At 38.1% G+C, this 27,596-nt stretch overlaps 1 protein-coding gene across 1 annotated transcript; it reads left to right on the plus strand.

Moving 5' to 3' along the window:
• The first annotated feature begins 601 nt into the window (after positions 1 to 601).
• Positions 602 to 20,700, plus strand: LOC109102972 (nuclear GTPase SLIP-GC-like). Its single transcript, XM_042721455.1, is given in 19 exon segments — positions 602 to 814; positions 884 to 938; positions 1,070 to 1,158; positions 1,439 to 1,495; positions 2,111 to 2,240; positions 2,329 to 2,560; positions 10,069 to 10,248; positions 12,222 to 12,404; positions 12,919 to 13,104; positions 15,126 to 15,257; positions 15,334 to 15,424; positions 15,516 to 15,652; positions 15,740 to 15,913; positions 16,010 to 16,173; positions 18,116 to 18,234; positions 18,662 to 18,781; positions 19,019 to 19,152; positions 19,289 to 19,373; positions 19,452 to 20,700. Coding segments are annotated over 19 exon segments (2,529 nt in total). The 5' UTR covers positions 602 to 606; the 3' UTR covers positions 19,505 to 20,700.
• Positions 20,701 to 27,596: the final 6,896 nt, after the last annotated feature.

Below are 27,596 nucleotides of genomic sequence, written 5' to 3' on the forward strand. Positions count from 1 at the left end.
AATAAAATCAATACTTTTATTCAGCAAGGATGTGTTAAATTGATAAAAAGTGATAGTAAAGAAAATATATTATTAGAATATATATTATTATTTATTTAATAAATATTTAGACAGCAGAACTGTTTCCCAACACTCATAATAAATCAGAATATTAGAATGATTTCTAAATGATCATGTGATAGACTGGATGTTACATGTGACACTGAAGGCTAGAGTAATGATGCTGAAAATTCAGCTTTGCATCACAGGAATAAATTATTTTTTAAAGTATATTCAAATAGAAAACTATTATTTTAAGTTGTAATAATATTTCACAATATTACTGTTTTTTTCTGTATTTTGATCAAATAAATGCAGGCTTGATGAGCATGAAGAAACTTCTTTCAAAAACATTAAAAATAGTAATGTTTCCAAACTTTTGGTCTGTACTGTATATATATATATATATATATATATATATATATATATATATATATATATACATACATACACACACAAACACATAGATTTTCTTTTGTTAGGATGGCAAAATTTGTACAGTTTTTGATTCATTGATTGACTGATTTAGTTGCTTGCTTGCTTACATATTTACTTATTTATTGCAGAATGACCATGTATGCAGTTGTTACTTTGCAAGACTCGGATGAGGTGATGGTGGCACCAACAAACTGGTTGAGCGAAGACAAGAAACAATGTTACTGGCCCCCATTCAAATCACCAGAGAAGTACATGGAAGCTGTTAAGAACCGTCATGAGCCTTCAACAGGAGGGAAACCATGGGAGAAATTAGCTATTCTGTTTCATTCAGAATATGGTAAGTTTCTACCTTCTGTTTAAATCTTATACATATATAATATGTATATATAATTTTATTTTATTGTAGGCACTTATGAGCAGGCCAAGGAAAAGCAAGCAGAAATGAGTGAGCAGAAAGAACAGTATGTAATAAACTCTTATTGCAATCAAGTCACAAAAGGAAAAAAAATTAAAACTTCTGTCTCTTTTAAAACATATAATATGATAAAATACATAATTATTTATTAGTAACATTGTTATTTTACGTAAACAGACCTGTAACACAAAACAATCAAGTAATAGAAACATCTCCACTGTCTCCTGGGCCATCACAATCTGCTCTGCCAGGAATGTCCTTTCATGGTAAGCCAACTAATTGTGTATTATCAGTTAAAATGAGAGATTGTACTTTTCATTTTCATTTTTATATCCCTACAACTGATTTTACACAACAGATTTTTTTTTTTTTTTTTTTTAAAGAGTGGAAAAACAAAAAACAATACTCAATGTTCTTTTTTTGTTGTTGTTGTTTTCTTTAGCCATTTTGGCCAAAACCATTCAACCCATAATGGCCTTTTATCAATAAAACAATTATTGTGCTGTTGATTTAGTACAAAATTGATGTGTATGAATTATCTTACAGGTACTAAGAGAAAACTTGAAATACGTGATTCACATACCAGTGCAAAGTTACATCCAGGCAAGTAATTCTGAGTATGTAAAAAGAATCTGAATCTGATTCGGATTCTGATTTATCTCTTATCTCCCATTATTGAGATGTATAGTTATTTGTATATTAAAAAAGACCAGAGTCGTTGTAACACATGATGAGAAGTAAACTGTCAGTCTAAGCATTTTAGAATTAGTAAGAGGGGTGAAAGCAATATTATACAGGATATCCATCCTCCTGATGTGACAGGAGAAGCTGTAAGTCTGTGTGTACAAATCTAATGGATTTACAGGACTAATCATGTAGTCAATTTTATTTTGTGCCTATTATGATTTCTTATATTTTAACTGATACCAAACATGAAAATGCAAAAATCAATAGATTATCGAGATACATCTTACATGGTATACAGACATTCTTAGTGAACTTTCGGTGCTTTTCAATAAAAAAAATAAAATACACACACACACACACAACTAAAATCTGACTTAAATATAATAGAAAAAAAAAGGGAAAGTAAGAAGTGAGTTTCAGGATAAGGGGAGAAGTTTGGGCAAGGCAATATCTTGCTCTTTCTTTGAGATGCTCTCTCCATATTAGTGAGATTTATTGCAGGGTGTTTGATTTTGTGTTCTGTCTTAGCAGGACACCCATCCTTTAAACAGAATACAGATATGTTGAAGAATGTGAAAAAGATCATGGCAGAAGTTAAAATTAGAATTCAAAATATTAACAGCACAGACCAAACATCAACTGAACAAAAAAACAACATATTGTAAGTACAGTACTTGTGAAGCATTATGTAAAATGTGTGTATAATTCTGAAGTAGTGTCTAGTTACATTTATTTTCTTCATGATATAGAGATGCCATTGCAAAAATGGACAAGATGGATAAAGACCAAAGAAGAAAGGAAACCATTGGTGTTTTTGGAAAGACAGGACAAGGAAAAAGCTCCCTTTTAAATGCAATCTTGGGATTAGATTATTTACTGCCATCTGGTTGTTTTGGTGCCTGTACATCTGTTGTTACTCAGGTGGAAGCGAATCTGATTGATTCCAACTACACAGCAGAGATTGAACTCATCTCTAAAGAGGTTTCTTATTAACATTTATCTTATCATATGTATGTATTAGGGGTGTATGATAAACGTATTCGTTTGAACCGTTCGGTTACGAGGCTTTAGGTTCAGTACGCATTACAAACCGAACGATTCGTTGGACTAATCCTATTACATTTGTTCATGTACTATCTGCCCAGTGGCGTAGCAGACAGGCATGCAGGGCACTATTACTATTATAATTATTATAACTATTATTATTGAGAAGTTACTTTTATTATTAATTTAAAATTATAATTAATTTGCCCCGCAATTTTACCGCATAACTGACACGCTGCGAGGACAACAAAAGATTAGGCTATTTACTCCTCAATTAAAATGTTTTTCAAAAAGGTCTTTTAAAACAGGTTTATTATACAATAAATTATAGGCCTATAATTCCAATATTACCACTGCAGTCATCCATAAAAATCTATGAAATAAAAAGTTTTAGCCTATTTCAAGCACCAACTTTCAAAAACAACCTGTTTAACATGAAAAAGAAATATGTTTCTTCGACACGATAAAAAGTATCTTTTCCACATAGTTTTTGTCCTAACCACCCCTGTGTATGTATATATAAACACATTGTGAAGGAAATGAAGTCTTTTGTTTGTTTTGCAGGAATTAGAAAATGAGCTACCAAAATTGATAATTTTGAGATTACTTCAACTGACGACAGGACGGAAACTGTTATAGAAAGAATCATTGCACTGTATGGAGCTGATGCAGAGAAGAAAACACTGGAAGAACTAAAGAGAGATGACAAATATACCAAAATTGATAATTTTTTGTCTACCACGAAAAAAACTATTTCACACCCTGAAGTAAGAGTTGAATATATATGGAGTAGTCATATGGCACCTGCTCAAACATTTAGTCCACTAAATATTTCTCAGGTTACATTTAATTTAGCAGGTTAGGTACATAGGCACTCAGCTTGAAGTCATGGCTATAAGAAAAAAAAAAACGATTAAACTATTAAAAACTAGTAAACATTTACACCGATATAATAGTTATAACTAGTGTTGTCGCAGTACCAAAATTTCAGTATTCGGTACCAATATCAGTGAAAATCCACGGTTCTCTGTACGGTTTCGGTACCAAAACAAAACACAAAAACACTTTCCTTTAATCCAAACTGTGTACATATTTAATTTTAAATGGCTTTTGAATTTTAAAGCCAAGAATAACAACTAAGTTAGCTAAAAAAAGAAAAAAAGAAAAAAAAAGCCCAGAGCTACTTTTCTGACTGATATGACAATGTTATCCATTTGTACATTCTTTAACACATATATTTTAGATTCACAATTCATTTAAAAGCCTCTGGTGTGTAAAAATAGTAAATATCATGTCCTCCTGTTTTTTACAGTAATAAAAGTTATAGGAGCATTAAATAGTTTATAAAGAAACTTCATTCTAATGCTCATTATATCAGCGTTAGCCGCGCTCATGCTAACGATTAACTACTCTAATAACAGCGTTCATTTCAGTTCGACATTCAAATTAAAATATTGAATAATATTCATAACAGAATGTGTTTCCCACAGCCTTGCACTCTATTTGTGGTGGCATATATATGCAAATTCATTCTCTGCCAGCAGGAGGCACTTGTAGAGCAGGAGAGAGAGGTTTCCCCGGTAACGGCTGTAATGAAATAAGTGCTCACAAACGCTGCTCAGGCATTACAGGTAATACAGTGATATAAAAACACCCGCACTGGGTTTCGACTTTGACTCGTGCAGTGATCATGTTTATTCAACGAAGTCAAAGCCTTTTGGAAAATCTATTTGTCGCGGTGAGTTTTGATATTGTGGCAGGCGCCTCAAATAAATAAATGTATGGGAAACACAATAAAACTTACCTGCTTGAACACTTTCGTTTGATCCAGGTGTCTGTCTTTAAAGTGTTTTTTCTTTTTATTATGGTGTGTTCCCTCCTTTTGATGTCGCCATTCTCTCAGTGCTTTATGAAGAGAGCGCATCTGCGCACCTTTTTCAGATAGCGCATCAAGAAGCGGGTTAACTGGGTACTCGGTACCACCGCTACTTAAAAAAAAAACAGGTACCGTAACATTTTAATTTTTTTAGTACCGACTTGGTACCGAAGTACCGGGTCTTTTGACAACACTAGTTATAACTAAGCCTTTTATCATACTATAGAGGTAGTTATGAGGGAAATGGAACCATATTATATACTTTTGTGCAAAATTTCAAAACTTATGAAGAAACCATTCATAAATGGGCAAAAATGTAAGATGTATATGTAGCAGACTTCAAGTGGTAATCTCCGGACACCACAGAAACACAACGACATCACGATTGGGATGATGGATTTATTCCTTAAACAGAGTAGCGTGAGGCAACATTAGTATATACAGACATCAGAAGGCCTACTCTCTCATTCCTCTGCTTCTCCATTCACATACACCGTGCATCTGAGCGCGAAGCTTAAAGGAGAAGCGTCATATGTCTCTTGCGTGTCCCACTAATTAAAGCCCCACCTACAACAATTGATAGGAACTCTCAATCGGAACCAATGTAAATAGAACTTAATGCATTTAATACAAGTTTTGCTGAAGTTAACTAGATTTACAGAACAAATTCCTTTCTTGTAAAATCAAATTAAACGGATGTCTTAGTCAACTGGCTACATACTCCCCCCTTAACTTCACAAAACTTGTGCTACTACACTTCCGTCAATTCAATCAGGGAGCAAATAAGGCAAGTCATTTTTTACCAGTCACACCATTACGTCATGCAACATATATGCTACCCGAACATCACGGGACAAAGAACGAAAGAAAGTTGATCAGACTATCAGACATTCTTTTGGCTCAAGAGGTGCCTTATACACCACTCGATATGACTCAAATGACTTTTTTCTGCTTGCCTCACATTCTTATGACTATGCACATAAACTTAAAACCTCTTTAAAATAAAAAGAGACTTAGTAACATCTTTGACTTGCGTTGTGAGTTGTTCTCTGAGTCATATTCTGAATCAGTCTATTTACGGTCTAAACTAACCTGCCAACCCGTGTTCGTACCTGGGTCACTACTTCAGACACATTAGGGGGTGCACTGGAAATGGACAAAGTGCTGGTGGGTCTTGGCTGCTCTTTAGCACTGGACATCACATCAAAATTTACGTACACTGGTTTGACAGTCTGTTGGATTTGATGGAATAACTCTATAGTCTGAATGGGGGCATTTACTTTCAGACTCTGGTACCAGGTCATTTGATTTACTCTCAGGCTTTCCAGCATCCATTATGCTCTCCTGTTTCCCCTGTCTCTACTTGCTCTTCCACGGAATCATTTGTGTCAGGTAAAGGAAGCCACCCACTCAGCAGTACGCTCTGTTTCAGGAAGGTCGCTCCCCAGTGCAGAACTTTGTGTTGAAGTTTCACCTGACTTCTCATGGCTAGTTAACAAGTCATCATGGAAAGACTCATTTTCTCCTTCCTCAAGGGGCAGAAAGTTGGCGTGCAACATAAGGTTACGGTGTACTACCTTCTCTTGACCCGTACTGGTATTCTTGACACGGTAAGTGTGGCATCTGGGGTCTTTAGAAAAAAACCACATAGGGCACTGATTCCCACTTATCAGCCAGTTTCCTCCTTCCCCTTTCACCCTTGTTGGCTAGCAGCACTCTGTCTCTCCTTCCTTTATGTCGTATCCCTTTATCCTTCTATTGTAGAATTCAGCCTGACGTTGCTGACTTGCACTGGCATTAACTTGAGCAATGTTAAAGAGCTTCCTTGAGATTATCTCTCATCTTTGCAACATAGCTGCCATAGACTGTGATGTCTTCATCTCTTCCAACACTGTGGAACATAATATCTATTGGCAGGACGAGGGATCCTTCCATACATCAGGTAAAATGGTGCGTAACCTGTTGATTCATGAGCGGTTTGACAGTTATAGGCGAACGTCAGTGTCTGTAACATCTGAGGCCACTTTTGCTTAGCTCTTGGGGGTAAGGCTCGTATCATACTGCCTAATGTGCGATTAAAAACCGCTCAGTGTGTCCATTCCCCATAGGGTGGTAAGCCGTCGTCCTCGACTTCCTGACTCCTGCAAGCTGCATCAACTCCTGAATCAGTACACATCTCTCGAAGTTCGCACCCTGATCAGCATGGATCCTCTCTGGGAACCCATAGATGCAAAAATATCTGTCCCACAGTTGGCGGGCTACTTGTTTGGCTGATTGATTACTGCAAGCAAAAGCATGTGCCATCTTCGTAAAATGGTCTGTAACCACTAGCACATCTACACTCCCGCCCTTGCGATCCTCCGCAGACCAGAAGTCAATACATACCAGCTCTAGAGGCCTGGTTGTTTTTACACTCTCGAGTGGTGCCCTTGCCTCTGGCTCAGGTGTCTTGCTTACCACGCAGCGCTTACAGCACTTAACATACTCTCTGACATCTTGCTCCATGCCTACCCAGAAGAATCTTTCCCTGGTTAAGTGAAGTGTTCTGGCCTGGCCTTGGTGACCAGCATTGTCATGAACTCCTTGCAGGACTTGTTTGGTCAGTGAAGCTGGGACGATGTACTGCCAACGTTTCTTTCCTGTTAGTTGATCTTTACACACACGGTACAAAACTCCATCTAACATTCTCAATCGTTCCCACTGTTTAAGAGTTTTCAGGATCTTCAGTGTCTCTTTTGTCCTCTCTCGTCTTGATGGCCTCCTGCCACGGGAGACATAGGAAAAGAACTCGTAACAAAAACAGGATCTTCTGACTGTTTATCCTGAAGCTCCTTCAGTGTAAATACTGGCAATGCATCTTGACCAGCTGGAACCAAGTTATGCACATCCTGAGCCAGCCAATTAATGCACTTCCCCTTCGGCCCTGCATTCCACTCAACCTGGTTCATCAGTATGGCCGACACTTTCATCTGAAGAGAGTGAGGAAGAAACAATTTGGTCCTTGGCCAGAGAATAAAGGTTCAACACTCTGACTTTTAGCACTGATTCGGAAAGCATGCTGTATAGTACATTTTCTTGAAGTGAAGTGATTGGGCCTCCTCCAACAGGGTTTTCGTAGGTTCCTGCGTTTACCAACCTCTGGCTGCACGTGTTTGGACAAAAGGTCGTCGGCTCATGGCATCTGCCACCACATTCTTGTTTCCCGGGGATGTACTGGATACTAAAGTTGTATGGCGCCAGCTTGGCGACCCACCTCTGCTCACACGCATCGAGCTTTGGCTTCGTTAGGATGTAGGTTAACGGGTTGTTGTCCGTCCAAACGGTTGAAGGAATGGACCTTTCAGCCAATGGCGAATTTATCACCAGATGGAACCATTTTAGGGCCAGAAACTCCAAACGGTGAGCAGGGTAGTTGCTTTGGGTCACGTGTTGAGGGCCTTGCTGGCGAAAGCGAGATCAGGGCGGGCTCTAGTCTCGCCTTCTGGGACCGAGAGAAAGTACAGCGCCCAATCCATCCAGCGAAGCGTCTGTTGATATAACATTGAACGGGCGATTGAAATCGGGGTGTGCAAGCACCACACCGACTCCAAAAGGGCAGACTTCAGCTGATTAAAGGAATCCAGCTGTTCTTTCTTCCAGTCGCTTGGGCTTAGCTTCCTAAAGGCAGACAACTTTGGTTCCGTGGGTCTTTTGCCCCTTGGTGCAGCAGTCAATGCAAATAAAAGGCTTGGCTATGCTAGACCAGTTTCTGTATAAAGCGCTGGTAAAACATAAACCATCCCCAGAAACGATTTTATCTTTTTCTGAGATGGTGTAACCCCATCTTCCATCATAAGGTCTCTTTCAGTCATTGCTGTAATGGCCTGGGACTTTATCAGGATCGGCCCGCTATCCCCTTTTTCATCGATCACGTGGCCTAGAAACCGACAGTCCGAAGACCGTTAACAAGTGGACACGTGGCATTTTTTCGGCGCAAGTTTCAAACCATGAGCTCTCAGACGGCTGAACACCAACTCAAGCCTCTCCAATGCCACACTTTCATTTGGTGCAAATACTAGGAGGTCGTCTAGGTAGCAAAGTATGGTCAGAAAGTTCTGGTCTCCAAATATGCCCATCATGAGACGCATTATAAACTTGCAGGACTTTACACAATCCTTGAGGGAGCCTATCTTAAATTCAATAAAAGTCCCATGGGTGTTTGTGAATGCAGTGACAGTTTTTATTCCTCAGCCATCTTAATATTGTAGAATCCTGAGGTAGATCCATAGCACTGAATATGGCATTGCCGCCACAAGCGCAGCTAGACAATTGCTGCTGGTGTGGCAAGGGGATGTGTCGTCTTTAGTAGTGCGGGCATTCAGCCACCGATAGTCGACAACAAATGAGTAGATCTCCGCTCTTCTTCCAGACAAGCACCAGCGGGGAGGCCCACTCGTATGGAGGATTTGCGAATGATCTCAAGCTCCTCCCTCCATTTCGATAAAGAACAGTCTGAGCTTGTGATAATGCGCTGGTGGGCACACGTCGGTTAAGGCAGTCTAAGAGGGGCGACTATCTGCAACGATGTATTCGGTGAAAGAACATCCTTTTGCTTTGCCACAATACCAGTTTATTTCTTTGAGAAAACAAATCCTCATATTGCATATCAGCTGCACAAGTTTGTTCCTTCCAGTGCTTGTGACACTTCACAAGAATCAAACATCGGGATCGCTTAGACCAAGTTTACTCAGTCTACTGCGGAGATTTAACTCAGGAGGCAATACGGTCAACAACTGGGACATGTGTTCGTTGATTACATGACTTTCAGCTCAGACTGGTTGGATGCTGGGGACCGATGTCTGTCCAGGTCCTCCAGAGGTACGCAAGGGAAATACATCAGCCCAACTTTGTGTTCCTCCGCAAAGTTATGTGCTTGTCGGTAGGTCATTCAGAGCACTTTGACTGGCAACCCATCTGTCATCGCTCATGGATTCTACCACCCGCCCGATGCTGACATCCAGTAAAACTTAGTGTGAACTGTGACTTTGCATGTTCAATGAGGAACAGCCACTCAACTACCCTGTTCCACGAAAAACGGGAACGGTAGCAGGTATCCTGCACCCAGCCGAGGGGAACCTGCTGAGGACACAGCAACGGATGGGCTTGGGTAAGCGTAGCCTATTCCTATATCTTGCTGGGTGATCTCAGTCCCGTCGCCATCTGTGAGAATACCAGACCACATGTCAAAAACTGCTCCGACATTCATCAGTACCTGAACTTTAGGTTCGACTTCTGGACATTGAATTGATTGAAATTAAGAACTGTTCACACCGGACGGAACTGTACGTGCCTTCATTAGTGCCCATGATAAATTCTTATGGCTGACCAACAAATATTTCCCACATTGCGACGAGGTCCTAAGCAAGAGCAATTGGGGGGGCTCAAACTGTAACCCACTGTGTGTCCCAACCAGACGTGACGCGACGCGATAAAAAGGTATCTTTTCCACGTAGTTTTTGTCCTAACCACCCCTGTGTATGTATATATAAACACATTGTGAAGGAAATGAAGTCTTTTGTTTGTTTTGCAGGAATTAGAAAATGAGATTACTTCAACTGACGACAGGACGGAAACTGTTATAGAAAGAATCATTGCACTGTATGGAGCTGATGCAGAGAAGAAAACACTGGAAGAACTAAAGAGAGATGACAAATATGCTGAAATTGATAAACTTTTGTCTACAACGAAAAAAAATATTTCACACCCTGAAGTAAGAGTTGAATATATATGGAGTAGTCATATGGCACCTGCTCAAACATTTAGTCCACTAAATATTTCTCAGGTTACATTTAATTTAGCAGGTTAGGCACTCAGCTTGAAGTCATGGCTGTAAGGAAAAAAAAAAAAAACGATTAAACTATTAAAAATAGTAAACATTTACACCGATATAATAGTTTATAACTAGTGTTTGTCGCAGTACCAAAATTTCAGTATTCGGTACCAATACCAGTGAAAATCCACGGTTCTCTGGGGGTACCCATTTCGGTACCAAAACAAAACACACAAAAACACTTTCATTTAATCCAAACTGTGTACATATTTAATTTTAAAGGGCTTTTGAATTTTAAAGCCAAGAATAACAAAAACTAAGTTAGCTAAAAAAAAAAAAAAAAAAGTCCAGAGCTGCTTTTCTGACTGATATGACAAACAATGTTAATCATTTGTACATTCTCTAACACATATATTTAGATTCACCAATTCATTTAAAAGCCTCTGGTGCGTTAAAAAATAGTAAATATCATGTCCTCCTGTTTTTACAGTAATAAAAAGTTATAGGAGCATTAAATAGTTAATAAAGAAACTTCATTCTAATGCTCATTATATTAGCGTTAGAGCGCTTATGCTAACGATTAACCTATTCCAAAACATTCAAATTAAAATATGAATAATATTCCATAACAGAATGTGTTTCTCACAGCCTTGCACTGTATTTGTGGCGGCAATATATGCAAATCATTCTCTGCCAGGCAGGAGGCACTTGTGTAGAGCAGGAGAGAGAGGTTTCCCTGGTAACTGGCTGTGTAATCAAAAGTAAGCGCTGCGCTCACAAATGCTGCTCAGGCATCACAGGCAATACAGTGATATAAAAACACCAGCACTGGGTTTCGACTTGACTCGTGCAGTGATCATGTTTATTCACGAAAGTCAAAAGCCTTTTGGAAAATCTATTTGTGGCAGTGAGCTTTGATATTGTGGCAGGGGCCCTCAAATAACTAAAAATGTCATGGGAAACACAATGAAACTTACCTGCTTGAACTCTTTCATTTGATCTGGGTGTCTGTCTTTAAAGTGTTTTTTTTTTTTATTTTGGTGTGTTTCCTCCTTTTGATGGTCGCCATTCTATCAGTGCTTTATGAAGAGAGCGAAATCTGCGCACCTTTTTCAGATAGGCATCAAAGAAGCGAGTTAACTGGGTACCGGTACCACCGTGCTAACTTTAAAACCCAAACAGGTAACCGTAACATTTTAATTTTTTTAGTACCGACTTGGTACCGAAAGTACCGAGTCTTTTGACACACACTAGTTATAACTAAGCCATTTTTATCCTATACTATAGAGGTAGTTATGAGGGGGAATGGAAACCGTATTATATACTTTGTGGCAATATTTCAAAAACTAAAATATATAAATCTCTAAAAATAACAAAACAAAAATACATATAATAAAAAAAATCCAAACCATTGTTTTAGCAAATAACTAACCAGAACCCAACTAAAATATATAAATCTTTTTAATTTGTAATTTATATAGTTAGTTTTTCATGTATAAATACACTTCCCAATGTGAAAATATTTCCCAAATAACTGACACCTTCCAGACAAGACAAAAACATGTTAATGGGTTAAAGTCTGTCTTCATTATAGTACACTCTGCTCTGAATGTATTCTGTTCCCTTGTTAATACTACAGCCACAGTAAAATATGATAAGACTGTGTGGAGGGTAACATTCACAAGGATTAATCAGATTTAAGAAAGATCTGATTTAGATGTTTTATAGCAACATAAAACTGCCGTTATAGAAGACACTCATATGTTTGATTAGAGTTTTAAAAACCTTTTTTAACACTGCTGATACCTAGCCCCAGCTTCCCCTTTTTTCATATGTTAATTTTAAAAATGGCCAAATATGATAAATATAAATATGTTTTCTGACTTTTAAATCAGTGTTATTTACTTGAACAGTTCTCTCAGGAATTTACCAGTGATGTTGCACGTTACATACAACACAGTGACTGGTACTGGCCTCTTGTGAAAAGTGTGACAATCAAGATACCGAACTGTCGTGAACTCCTGGAACACATTGTGCTTGTTGATCTTCCTGGAGCTGGAGACTGCAACAAAATTAGAGATGACCTGTGGAAAACTGTAAATCCTACATTCTTTAAAAACTATGAAATATGAAAATTCTGTCATGATTTACTCACTGTCACCCTCATGTAGGTCCAAATTTTAAAGAATAACTACCGGCTGCTCTTTTTCATGCAGTTATAATTAATGAGGACTGAAAATTTTTAGGCATACACTAAAAGTACCATAAATATGTCTCAAAATGTTTGTGGAATATATTATAAATCTTCTGAAGCCATATGGTAACTGTGTGACTAAAACTCGTTATGTATAAAAAAAATAAAAAAACAATTGCCTTGGCTCACCTTGGCTTGCAGCATTTACATGATGAGGTCTGATTCATAAACAAATTATTCTGTTGAGTCACGAGGATGATGGTATTGGATGGCAAAATTTTCATATTTGGATGAAGAATTTGTTTAACAGTGGAATGCATATAAAATTTTACAGAAGCAAATGTGCAGTTTAAAGCAATACTACTACAGGTTTGCCAGGTATATTTTACTCAGTTTTTATCTTTCTAATTCCATAGAAACTGAAAGAGTGCTCTTCTGTGTGGATTGTAAGTAATATCAATCGAGCTACTGATGACACAGACCCCTGGGGTATAATACAGCACTGCATTCAAGACCTGGGACCAGGAGGAGAGTGCAGAAACATTGACTTCATCTGTACCAAAACTGATGACATAGAGCCGGAAGAATATCTAGAGTTAGAATAAAGAGATCCTTGTCAAGAATCCACATTTCTTATACAACCCCAAATCAGAAAAAGTTGGGACAGTATGGAAAACGCAAAAAAAAAAAAAAAAAAAAAAAAAAAAGAAGTGATTTCTAAATTTACTTTGACTTGTATTTTCATTGCAGACAATAGTATGAACAAAAATATTTCATGTTTTTGTCTGGTCAACTTCATGTCATTTGTAAATATGCATCCTTTCCTGGTCATTCAGACCTGCAAACACATTTCAAAAATTGGGGACAGTAAAGCATTTACCACTTTGTAATGTTCCCATTCTTTTTCACAACACTTAAAAGACGTTAGGGACTGAAGACACCAAGTGATGAAGTGTTTCAGGTGTAATTTTGTCCCATTCTTCCTGCAAACAAGTCTTAAGGTGGGCAACAGTACGGGGTCTTCGTTGTCGCATTTTTCACTTCAAAATGCGCCACACATTCTCTATTGGAGAAAAGTCGGGACTGCAGGCAGGCCAGTCAAGTACCCGTACCCTCTTCCTCCGCAGCCAGGACTTTGCAATGTGTGCAGAATGTGGTTTTGCATTGTCTTGTTGAAATATGCATGGACATCCCTGGAAAAGATGTCTTCTTGAAGGCAGCATATTATGCTCCAAAATCTCTATGTACTTTTCAGCATTTATGGTGCCTTCACAGAAGTGCAAGTTACCTTTGCCAAGGGCACTGACACAAACCCCATACCATGACAGACCCTGGCTTTTGGACTTGTTGCTGGTAACAGTCTGGATGATCCTTTTCTTCTTTGGTCCAGAGCACACAGCGTCCATTCCGCCCAAAAAATACCTGAAATACTGATTCATCTGACCACAGTACACGTTTCCACTGTGTGATGGTCCATCCCAGATGCCTCCGAGGCCAGAGAAGTCTGGACACTGTTAACATAGGGCTTCCTTTTGGCACAGTACAGTTTTATACTGGCATTTGTGGATGTAAACTACGTATTGTGGTACTTGACAAAGGTTTGCCAAAGTAGTCCTGAGCCCATGTGGTGATATCGCTTATAGATGAATGACGATTCTTGATGCAGTGCCGCCTGAGGGATCGGAGATCACTGTTGTTCAGCTTTGTCCTTTACGCACTGAAATTCCTCCAGATTCCTTGAATCTTTTAATTATGTTATGCACTGTTGAATGTGAAATATCCAAATCTCTTCCTATCTTTCTTTGAGGATCATTGTTTTTAAACATTTCAATAATTTTCTCACGTATTTGTTGGCAAACTGGCGATCCTCGGCCCATCCTTTGCTCTTGGATGCTCCTTTTGTACCAAATCATAATTACAATCACCTGTTGACATCATCTGTTTCAAATCACATCATTATTTAACCATTTTACCTCATTACTAGCCCTAAATTGCTCCTGTCCCAACTTTTTTTGAAATGTGTTGCAGGTCTGAATGACAGGAAAGGATGCATATTTACAAATGACATGAAGTTGACCAGACAAAAACATTAAATATTTTTTGTTTCATATTGTCTGCAATGAAATACAAGTCAAAGTAAATTTAGAAATCACTACTTTCTTTTTTTATTTGCGTTTTCCATACTGTCCCAACTTTTTCTGATTTGGGGTTGTAATAAATAATATTGTTTTTACTTTTTTAAAATTATTTAATGTATTTTATCTATTTATTTTAGATCTGTACACCACTCTGGAGACCAAATGTCTTTAGACAAGGTTTGGTAAATTTACAAGCAAATATATAATATTTTTTTTCTGTATTATTCTAATGCAGTCTTCTAAAACTTCAGTGAGGCATATACGGTCTGCCACTTATGACTTATTTTGACCAAAAAAAAAATCCTGCTGAATAAAATAAGCAGACTTTAAGTTAATTTCAGTGCACTTTAAAAGACAAGAAGTTTTCCTAATAATTAACAATGGACTGCTCTACAAAATATAGACATGCCTGATCCGACTTACTGCCTAAAACATATATATAATAATCTTGCTCACTATCATCCACTAAATCAAATATCAGTTGATCGTCTGATTTGTATCATCATCACCCCCACCGCCACTATTTTTTTCAGAATCCTGAAACAGGGTGCATAATTCACAGGAACAACCGTGCGAAGGAAATTGTGAAAAAGAAGTTTGAAAATCTTGAAATCATGGTATACATGTGAACTCAAACATTCTTTTTCTTATTTAAACATTCTTATTCTCATTCTCATTCTCATTCTTATTCAGAAATCAAAAGCCAGATTCATTACTGATGTTTTCACTGTCAGCTCCAGGGCATACTTAAAGAAAAATCCACATCTGGAACTTGCTGAAACAGGTAAGCAAGTGAAATTTTGATTGAAAAGTTTGTATATGTGTCTTAATACTCCTGCTCATTTAAATATTGACATTTTGCCAATAATCTGTAGAAATTCCAAAGCTGTAGGATGTTCTGAAGAACACTAACAGGAGAATTAACCGAGAACTGACCAGAGATTATGTCAATGAAGCAAAGGGAGTTTTGTCCTTCATTCAAAGCGTCCAACTAGATACAGATGAAAAAATGGTCAGAATTACTGATATTTCACTTGTCTTCTGAAATCAGCCAATAGGTTTATTGAGAAATTTACTGCTACATTGCTTTGTGTTTTAGGTGGAGAAAAAAGCTGAAGTCCATAAAGCTTTACAGAAGAACCTAGAAAAGGCACTGAAGGAGTTGGATTGTCAGTTGGATTTACTTTCTAAGATTTTGGATCAATGTCTCTCAAAAGGAGTGAAGGAATCAGTGGAACAGTGTGTTGACACCAAAAACTCCATGATTGCATCTGTAAGTGTGATTCTGTTGTATGTGAAATGTTGAAATGTTTGAGAAGCCATTTTGTGGGTTTTCTAACTGCAGTGATATTTGTGCTTTCTGAATCAGGTTGCACCTGCTGATAAAAGGGGATTCCATAAAACCCTTCAAGCATTGTACAAGAACAAAGGATGGTACTGGCCAAAGAACTGGGAAAAACCGCTAGATCTAAACCTGTGCTTGGCCAAACACATGCACGACAACATCGATGAGAATTTTAATTTAATTTTTCCGTATGTTCTGCTGTCATTCCCTATCCACTATACCTTCATTTGATAAGAACAAAACAATTTATAGTGTTAGATGAGCAGTGTATTGAAATATATAAGGATATCTACATCAGCTAGTGCTATATATGTGACCCTGGAGCACAAAAGCAGTCATAAGTAGCACTGGTATATTTGTAGCAATAACCAACAAAACACTGTATGGATCAAAGTTATCCATTTTTCTTTTATGCCAAAAATCATTAGGATTTTAAGTAAAGATCATGTTCCATGAAGATATTCTGTAAATGTCCTACTGTAAATATATCAAAACCTAATTTTTGGTTAGTAATATGCATCGCTAAGAACCTCATTTGGACAACTTTAAAGGCGATTTTCTCAATATTACATTTTTTTTGCTGCCTCAGATGAATAAATCTTAATTTAAAAAAAATTGAATTTAGGATGTAACAATATCAAAATCTTACAATAAGATTATATCGCGATATGAAGTATGTATAAAATCTTACAATAAGATTATATCGCGATATGAAGTCCACGATAATATATTTAGGATGTAACAATATCAAAATCTTACAATAAGATTATATCGCGATATGAAGTCCACGATACGATATTGTGATGTTTTTGTTTTTTTTTTAAAGACAAATGAAGAATTGGAAAAAAAAAAGAGGAACATTTTGTACATTTTAAAGTTAAAGGAACACTCCACTTTTTGGAAATTAGGCTCCTTTTCCAACTCCGCTAGAGTAAACAGTTGAGTTTTACCATTTTTGAATCCATTCAGCTGATCTTCGGATCTGGTGTTAGCACTTTTAGCTTAGCTTAGCATAGATCACTGAATCTGATTAGACGGTTAGCATCTCGCTCAAAAATGACCAAAGAGTTTCGATATTTTTCCTTTTTAAATGAGAATGAGAGTTTAGTTCCTAGCCATATAAGCCTAGAAAATCACAACTTTTCATTTTCTGTCAGTCTTAGTACACGATGTAACTACAGAAGAGTCAAGTTTTAAATAAGAAAAATATCAAAACAAATTAGAATATAGTAATAATAATAATAAAAATGACACTAATAGACATACTGTAAAACAATTGCAATGTAAAATAAATAAAAATGATTATTTCATAGGTTTTTCTTTTTTTCAATTTACACATCAGTAGAAAAATTACAATACTTCTTTCCTAATTTCTGCACTTGAAAGAGATATTTTAAATTTGGACTGAATTTAAACCACTAGCTGGCAGCAATTCACACTGCACTTTTAAGCTTTTATTTTGACAGAAACAGCACTAGAGCTTTTATTTTGAAGAAAAACTTCAGTGAACAGCCTCAGTGAAAATATGCTTACAAAAATGATTTTTTTGCATTCTGATGTGCGGAAATCACCAGCTCATGAGTTGTCACCTGAACGAAGTGCGCAGATAAATAAACACTCAATCCAAACTCAACTTTAAATTTAACTTCACCAAACAAGTAATGTCCCAAAACACAAAAGCCCAAAACACAACTTTGAAGACCTTTTATGTTAGCATAATAAGTTGACAAAATATTTTAAAAAACATTTTTGCCCAGAAGACCTATCGTTTTATATCGTCAGGTGACCACGATAATATCGAGACGTGGCTAACGTGATATCATGTTATTGATAATATTGTTACATTTAAGGTGGGTGCAAGGACTGGAGAAATTGCCCACCGTGCACATTGAAACCACTTTTGTGTCTAGGATGACCTATTAGTATGCATTTGGTCCATTGTGTTATTTAAAAAAAAAGATTTGTTAATAATAATAATATATATATATATATATATAGGCGCTATCGAAGCATCCTGGGGCATCCATAAACACTCAGGCAGTGACAATCAGGATGATTGCCTCTATATTTCTGCAAAAGGATATATATATATATACATTTTTTTTATGTTTAATTCCTTCATTACTACAGTGTTGATGGCAATAACAAAACAGGAAAATCAGTCCAGGAACAGATTGATAAATTCAGTATCATCCAAAGTGGCACTGCTTACTCACCATCTTCCATGCTATACCACATGGAAAATATAAATCTTTTTTTATTGAGTTGTCTTTATTATAGTTGTCTTTTATTTTATTCTATTTTATACTTTTATCTACAGGTAACTCTGTTCCAATCATTGATTACTAATGTGCAAGCAACAGAATTTATCTGTATAAATCTTTTTTTATTGTTTTAAAAAATATCATTGTCAAGTTTAAAGTGTCAAAATGCAAAGGCCTTCTGAAAGCAGAAAAGCTCTTTTCTTCTAAATAATTTCCTCCAGTCCTTGTAGTTCTATTTCCAGTTCTCTATCTGTTGTTTTTCTCCTACTAAAATGAGATACTGTTTTAAACCTAGTGTGAATTGTTTTCATTTCAACAACAATGACCATAGCATTTATACTTACTGATATATTTAGTACATAATAATAATAAAAATAATAATAATAATAATAATAATATGTATATGTATAACCTTCTGATAAGGAAACCAAAGTAAAGGCATTGCTCAAAAGAGAAGTGGTTGCGAGAAAGAAGAAAATCTACTCATCAATCGAAACAACTATTCAGAATCGAATGACTGCTGGCTATGAGCGTAAGGAAGCATTTAAAATAACACACTCTATTTTCAGTTTATTTAACTTTTGCCCACCTGAGGTTGCACAAACCTGTCAGTTTTAAGACCACAGATGAAACCAGTCTTCACATTTTTGTCCTTATATAATTGATTTACAGATTTCCTCTCAGAGACATTCTATGTGTGTATTGCATATGTTAAAGAATATTAAATATTAACAGAATATCAATGAATATTAAATGTTACCTATTACAGAAGCTGCAAATTTGAAAGGAATAAAAGCAATGGAGAGGAGGGAGAAAAAAATAACAGAAACAATTGAATTGTTAAAACACAGCATGTTCAAAGATGCAAAAATGGAAGTTCTGAGTCAGTTCAAGGATTTAAAGGTATTTGGATTTAACAAATTCTTAATATTGTTTAAACATATTTGCTGCTACTTTCTGAAGATACTTGCAAGCAACACAAAAACTGTCTTCTTTTTCTATACCTTGACTATGTATTTTCTGTTGTTTCTTTCTAAAGGAGCAGATATGCAAGACCCTTGAATCTGAGCTAAAGGGATCAGTGGAACGCTCACTTTCACAAACCAGCAGAACCACCCTGATGGGTAAGAGAGAACAAAATAACAAAATATTAAGACTTACTTTAAAATCAGGCTGAACACCCAGTGATATTTCTTTTCTAGATGTCACCGGAAAGATTGAAACGTTGGAGAGACTGTCAAAGTCTATCATCTGACTGTCTATCATCTGAAAAGCAGCATCTCAGCATTTTTCAGTGAAAGTTATTTAGTTAGTTATTTATAGACTAAACTTTTGATTGTGTAACTAATCGCATAAGAAAAACTATTTTGAGGTGTAGACTATTGCTGTTATTAATGAATACAACTAAACATAGGCTGAAGTAGAATATGTTAGTTGTTGGGTCAGTGGACCCAATAAATATGGTGCACTCTCCTGACCAGTCCCCAACAGGAAGCCTAAACAGAGATTCAGATAAACTAGAAATTAATCTTGGATGATTTACATGTACAAGCTGTACAAAGAAAATGGGACAAAGTTGTCAAGAATCAAAAGCTGGAAAAATGAAGAAAGAAGAAGGACGAACCGGAAGCATCAGGAGGTCACTTCTAAAATAAGAGGAATGATAAGATTAATTAGACAACAAGAAAGAATAAATAATAAATTACTGAAAATGTTAAAAGGGATGACTGTGTTTAGTAGATTTTATTTTGAGATGGGAAGACGAGATTGATGAGATTTGTTAGATGAGATTGAGGCGCCAGTGCTGTCTCTAAAAATAGCACTGCTTACCAGACCTCCAGTCAAAGTGAGAAAGAGAATAGGTGTCTATGGCTTGTCTAACAATGGTTATAGAAAAATATTATTTAATGTATGTGTCTCGCTTTAAAAGTAGTAAGGTGTTGCATGTGCAAAATGAAAGCCTTTGAAATTGCAACCTGCACATATCTTGTGTTTAGGTAACCATAGCAACCAAGAGGTTATTGCAGAGTTAAAACTTAGTGGGTGGGTGTTAATTTTATCTTGTATGTACATGTATGGAAATTCTTTGTTGTGAAGCAATACTGTGTAACCAAGGGAAAATTATAGGGTGAAGACATCTCGCTGTCATGTTGTGTTGATTTCTTATTCTGACTTTGTTTATTAAAGCGAAACCATTTCAAATGGTGAACCTCTCTTAAACAAAATCTCAGAGTAAATTATTTTATTCATAACACTATTATCTGAACCTAAATACTTATCTTAGATGAGCTTCAAGAGGACCGGACCTGATTGATGCTGGAGGGACACTGCACAGGGTTTCTAGACAGCTGACCACATACCAAATCTGAAGGACAAATCCTTTGATTTGAAATTGACTATTTGGGATTGTAGAGATGTGTGTTAAAGTGTTTAGATGAGGCAGTATAAAAATACAACATCACACAAAACGTGTGGATATAGAAAAAAAAGAGAAAAAAACTATAGATAAAATAGAGAGATAAGCAGAAAAAAGACCCCATATACCCACAGCCATAGAAAGCAGTTCAGAGGAACTGAAGTGAAAGTGTGAGCAGGCTAAAGAAGACCTGTAAAAAGAGAAAAGACAGAGATTCAGAGACCCTCAGAACAGGGTGAGCTAGTCAGAAAAAAAGAGAAAAAAACTTTCAAAAGTTAAAAGTGAGATATGAAAGATAAAATATATATACAATTTAAAACATAATACTCAAAATATAAAGTTATTTTCTCAAAAAATCAATTCAAACAGTTTATATGTAACCACAAAACAATACAGTAGACATATTTTGGTTTATAAACTGTATTGTTTCATCTGTTAGTCACGTTAGCACTCGGCTAACGTATCCACCTAGTGTCATACAGTTAGCGGCAGCTAGTTGTTTTATGTAAAGGCTCGCATAAGTCTTTTTGTATTTTATATCATATATCATAATAAAAAAGAATAAAATAAATATATAATTTAAATATGTAAAGGTGCTTTGTCAGTGGTATCCTCTCTGTGCCAATCACAACAGGCTTGTCCAGCTGACCAATCAGAGCAGAGTAGGCTTATGGAAGGGAGGGGTTTGCTCCGAATCGTTTCCTAATCATTGGCAAATGCTGTAATATTAAATGTATATTCTGAGAAAATGACAATGTTTCGGACCTTAGATGCATTTAAACCTGTTGTCGGGGACTCCAACACAATATTAGGACACTTTAAAATACCATATGAGCTGCTCTTTAATGTTTTATAACATATAAAACCACAAGATATAAAAGTAATGTGAGTATTAGCACCATGAATGCATGTTTGGCACAAAGGTGTGTTACTGTTCAAGTCGCAGTGTTCAGATCAGTATGTTCAATCATGTGTCCTTGCCCACTGTGTATATTTTTATTATACTGTATTGTAAATAAAATACAAATAATAATCAAAACCCCACATTATTTTACTTTCCTCACATGCTTTCTTACCTGTCTCGGCTCACTTTCATATTGATGGCCCATTATAGGAGGCCCTTTGTCTCTCAGATGTGAATCACTAAATATATTTACAAATGTTAAATCAATATTGCTTTCTGTGAATGAGTGAACAGGATCATTTTCACATCATTTTCACAATTCATGGCCTTATTTCAGTGACTTAAAAATTTAGATTTCCACTAACCACGCATAAATATTTTTTTCTCACAAACATGTACTTTCATGCTGCTCACATATTATTGTAGCCCAGTTTGTGCTGAATACAGTGTTATCAGACTTTTGCCATTAATATTTTTTTAAGATACTGAAAAAAACTTCTCCAGGGCCCCAAAACACCCTCAGACCCCAGAGGGTTAAAAGATCAAATCTGTGCATCTGCTAGAGAAAATAAATATCATACAGTGGCTGTGCCCATAATAGTGAAACCAAAATTTGGACATCCCTTGTAACAGCACTGTTAAGAAAAACTGACTGTACTGATTGGCCTAAAACAAGGATAGTCTTTCACCCAAATGCCGCGGTGTTAAAGAATATAATGGAAAGGGTGAATCAAGATGAAGTGGACAGAGAAAGAAGGTCAGATCAGGGAATAGGCCCGAGACAACAATCGACTAAACTCAGAGCAGAAGCCCTAGAACACGAACCAGATCCTAACTGGCTGGTGTTAAAGAGGGCAGGAACTTCTCGAGGGAAAAGAGACCAAGTAGAGAACCCCTTTCCTAAACTGAAGCGCTGTAAAAGTTATGATACATTTAGACTAGGAAAAGGGTCATACAAACCAAACACTTGCAAAACGTAGGAAAAGAGATACCCTTTTAGACCCTCGAAGGGACATGTGGGACAAAGAGTACGCAACCAGCATAACCTGTGGTCAAGTATGATGTTTACTTAATGGAGGAGATGTTGTGGAACAAACAATGGTCTTCTCAAATTTGTCAATAAAGCTCAAGAAGCAGAGTTCCAGATGTCAAAATAAGACTTTATTGAACACAGCAACAAAGCCGAGATGACAGCTGCCATATTTATATCTCTCTTTCTTACCATAATTGGTAGTTCCGGTTTTTAATTGGCTAAGCCTGTCTGGTTTGCCACTATTTATTTACTTGGTTGAATCAAAAATTGGTTTAAAAACTTTCATTCTGCCACCTCCTATTGTTTGGCGTTGATCCCTTAAGACGTTCATCAAATCTGTTTACATGTTCCTGTCATACTCTGGAAATCACCCAAGGTTCATAGGGTTATTTAAGTTTACTGGTACAATCTACCAGTACTGGCCAGTGGAAGTGCCCTCATACATACAATCTGTATTAAGACATCCACTATTAGAATAATTCAACGTATTGGTCAGTATATTGATTACTTTCATGACCATGCATCAAAGTGTGGCAGGAGGAGCAAACAACAGACACAGTGGGTGTGGCGTCAGGCCTCGGAGAGGCTTTTATTAACAAAAATATAACCAAAAACAGGGAATAAAAGTGTCCAAAGGGGAAGAGTGTCCAAAATTAACAGGGAATCTGGTGTCCTCATCGTGCTGCGGGGAATGTGACGGGCAGGTAGTGTTCAGGAAGGAACGGTCCAGGTAAGGGGTGGAGTCCGGCGGCAGCACGCGCTCCCCTCTTCGGTCTGGGGCACGAGGGAGGCGGTTTCTTCCAGTGGCTGCATCCATCTCGCTGACCGCGGCGCTTGAAGGGACTAGATGGCCCGGCATCCTGGCCCGACGGCCGTGTAACGGGTGCGGTTCTCGTCCGGACCATGGGTCCGGTAGGGAGTCCCTCAACGCACCCTTCCTGGACCCATGAGGGCACCAGCGTACATGCACGGGGAAGAGACCGGTCTCCCGAGGAGAGGAGCGCGTCCAGAGATGTGAGCTGTCCGGACGAGAACCGCACCTGTTACACGGCCGTCACAGCACGGCAATGATGGAGCCAAAGAATTCCTCTTATATGGTCCACATATAAGAAACATCTCCAGAAGAATAAGAAAAGGCCCTAATCGGGTATGATAGGAAGACTGAGATAATTCAGGCAAATAAAGAAAAATACAATAACAAGCAACTGCAGTCTCGAGATCAACCTAGGAGATCAAACCGTGACAGAAAATCATACAACCTCTATGAGACAGGAAACAGGCCCCCAGCATGCCTAGAGCTCAAGGCAGACACAAAATGGAAACAAGGGGAAAATAGTTCAGACAGAGATAGTCCCAGAAACCCAAACGGTGGAGGTAATAAATATAGGGATCAATCAAGACTCAAGCAGAAGTGAAAATAATAAAAACAAAGGAGGCTATGTCAGCCCAGAAAGATGGAGCAAACTTAGTCCAGAAGAAAGAGCCCAGATCATAGCGGAAAGAGGAAATGGCAGATCAAAAGCCAAAGCTGGCATGGTTAAAGTTGAAAAGGCCCTAGCCAGTGTAGAAGCAGATGAGGTAATGTCTAAGAGGAAGAAAAATAACAAGAACAAGACTTTGGAAGAATAGGATGTGGTGGCTCCCCTAAAACAGGCTCTACTAAAGACTGAAGAGATAGATAAGAGAGCGGCGGGAGAGGGGAGCTGTGCATGTGTTTGCTCTGGTCTTTGTTGTTGAAAACCAACTGTGCTATTTATTGCTCTATTGTGGGCTTTATCCCTCTTTCCCGTCTGAATGCATCACCTGCTAAACAACCAGTGAGTATCCAGTACGACAGAAAATTTCTCCTTCAGTGGCATCGGCCTTACAACATTAGTCATACTGTTGAATCAACGTTTCGCCACATTGACAGTGCTCATAATAATGGATTCTCTACTAGATGGGATCATAACCCTTGAAAAACTCAGAAGACAGGGAAGAAAGAAGGGGTACGGGCGAGGCTAAAGATGGCTAATGTTCAGTCCCTCAGGAGAAAGATTGACGATCTACAAGCAATGGTACGTTTCCAACATGATTATAAGGATGCTTGCATCTTGGCTTTTACTGAGACATGGCTAAAAGACAATGACCCTGATAATTCCGGAATTATTGATTAGTTTGGTACAACTTTTCGTACCAGTCGTTGCCATAGAGTTATGGGGAAAAAGCAAGGAGGTGATGTTTGCCCATATATTAACCACGAATGGTGCAGTTCGGTTACTGTGAGAGAGAGTCTGTGTACTAAAGACACTGAACTACATTCTGTATCACTCCGGCCACAGTATCTTCCTCTTGAATTTCCACAACTTTTTGTCATCATGGTTTATATTCATCCACGGCAAATTAAGCAAATGCAGCAGAGACCCTAGAGAGTGTTGTGCACAAACTGCAATGCATTTCTCAAGATGCTCTGAATTTAATTATGGGTGATTAAAAAAAATTCCACGAAGAAGCATTTTTTGAAGAACTTACCAACAAATATCCTTCCTGCCCCACACGTTTTAACATGACTCTTGACCTTTGCTATGGAATAATTAATGGTGCATATAAGTATGATGTTCAGCCTCCTGTGGGGGCGGCTGACCATAATATTGTCCTGTTTGTCCCTGTATATAAAACTGCTTTAAAAAAAGAAAGACCACAGACTAAGAGTATTAGAGTGTGGCCAGAGGAGTCCACTGCATTTCTGCAAGGATACCTGGAATGTACAGACTGGGATGTTTTTATGATTCTTGCTTGGAAATGAAGTCACAGATGTTGTACGTAGTTATACAGAGACAGAACAACAATACCCGGACTCTGTTTTAATCATTCTTGGGGACTTTAATAAAGCCAATCTCTCCCGTGAACTGCCAAAATACAGACAGCATGTTACATGTCCCACAAGAGACAGTAATATATTGGATCACTGTTACACCACAATAAAGGATGCATATCACTCTGTTTCACGAGCAGCTTTGGGACTGTCTGGTCACTGTCTGGTTCATCTTATCCCAACCTACAGGCAGAAACTTAAATCTGCTAAACCTGTAGTAAAGACTGTAAAGAGATGGACCAATGAAACAGAGCAGGATTTACAAGTTTGTTTTGACCTCACTGATTGGAGTGTTTTTGAAGCTGCTACCACCGATCCTGACGAACTCACAGAGACCGTAACATCCTATATTAGTTTTTGTGAGGATATATGTATTCCTACCAGGACTTATTTTAACATTCAACAACGATAAGCCATGGTTTACAGCAAAACCTCAGACATCTTCGTCAGGCCAAAGAGGATGCCTACAGAAATGGGGACAGAGTCTTGTATAATCAGGCCAGAAACACACTGACCAAGAGATTAGAGTGGCTAAAAGGACCTACTCTAAAAAGTTGGAAGACCAGTTTACTTCCAACAACTCAACTTCAGTATGGAAAGGAATGAGAGCCATTACCAACTACAAGACACCATCCCCCTGCACTGAGGCTAATCAACGACTTGCTAACGACCTGAATGAATTTTATTGTAGATTTGAAACACCCCACATCCATTCTGATCATCTCTCTACACAACCGTTAACATCTCTATCAATACCCCTCTCCCCCCCCCCCCTCTCCTGCTCTTCAAATCAGTGAAAACGATGTGCACCGGTCTTCAGAAGAACAAAAAGAAGAAAGCACCAGGCCCAGATGGTGTTTCACCAGCCTGTCTGAGAACCTGTGCTGACCAATTGGCTCCCATCTTTTCACAGATCTTCAACAGATCTCTGGAGTTGTGTGAAGTGCCATCCTGCTTCTAACGCTCCACCATCATCCCCGTTCCAAAGAAACCCAAGATAACAGGACTTAACGACTACAGACCTGTGGCTCTAACGTCTGTCGTCATGAAGTCATTTGAAAAACTGGTTCTGGCTTATCTGAAGGACATCACTGGGACCCTTACTGGACCCCCTGCAGTTTGCTTACCGAGCAAACAAGTCCGTGGATGATGCAATCAACTTGGGATTGCACTTCATCATGCAACATCTGGACAAAACAGGGACTTATGTGAGGGTCCTGTTTGTGGACTTTAGTTCGGCTTTCAACACCATCATCCCAACAGCCCTCCAGACCAAACTGACCCAGCTCTCTGTTCCTAGCTCTATCTGTCAGTGGATCACCAGCTTTCTGACAGATAGGTAACAGCTAGTGAGACTGGGGGAATTTTATGGAAACAACCAGCCACTCCACCAACACTGGTGCCCCTCAGGGATGTGTCCTCTCCCCACTGCTCTTCTCCCTCTACACCAACGACTGCACCTCCAAAGACCCCTCTGTCAAGCTCCTGAAGTTTGCAGACGACACTACAGTCATCGGCCTCATCCTGGATGGTGACGAGTCTGTTTACAGACAAGAGGTTGAGCAGCTGGCTGTCTGGTGCAGTCTTAACAACCTGGAGCTGAACACTCTCAAAACAGTGGAGATGATTTTGGACTTCAGGAGAAACCTCCCTGCACTCCCTCCACTCAGCATCATGAACAGCACTGTGGCTGCAGTGGAGTCATTCAGATTCCTGGGAACCACCATCTCTCAGGACCTGAAGTGGGACAATCACATTGACTCCATTGTTAAAAAGGCCCAACAAAGGTTGTACTTCCTTCGCCAGCTGAGGAAGTTTAACCTGCCACAGGAGCTGCTGAAACAGTTCAACTCAGCCGTCATTGAGTCTGACCTATGCAATTCAATAACTGTCTGGTTTGGTTCAGCTACAAAATCAGACATCAGAAGACTACAGAGAACGGTTCGGACTGCTGAAAGAATTACTGGTGCTCCCCTGCCCACCCTTCAAGAACTGTATACATCCAGAGTGAGGAAAAGGGCTCAGAAAATCACTCTGGATCCCTCTCATCCAAATTACCCCCTTTTTGAACTTTTGCCATCTGGCCGGCGCTTCAGAGCCGCAAATACCAGGACAGTCAGACACAAGCACAGTTTCTTCC

Source organism: Cyprinus carpio, chromosome B3, assembly GCF_018340385.1.
Source record: "Cyprinus carpio isolate SPL01 chromosome B3, ASM1834038v1, whole genome shotgun sequence".
Lineage (NCBI taxonomy): Eukaryota > Metazoa > Chordata > Actinopteri > Cypriniformes > Cyprinidae > Cyprinus > Cyprinus carpio.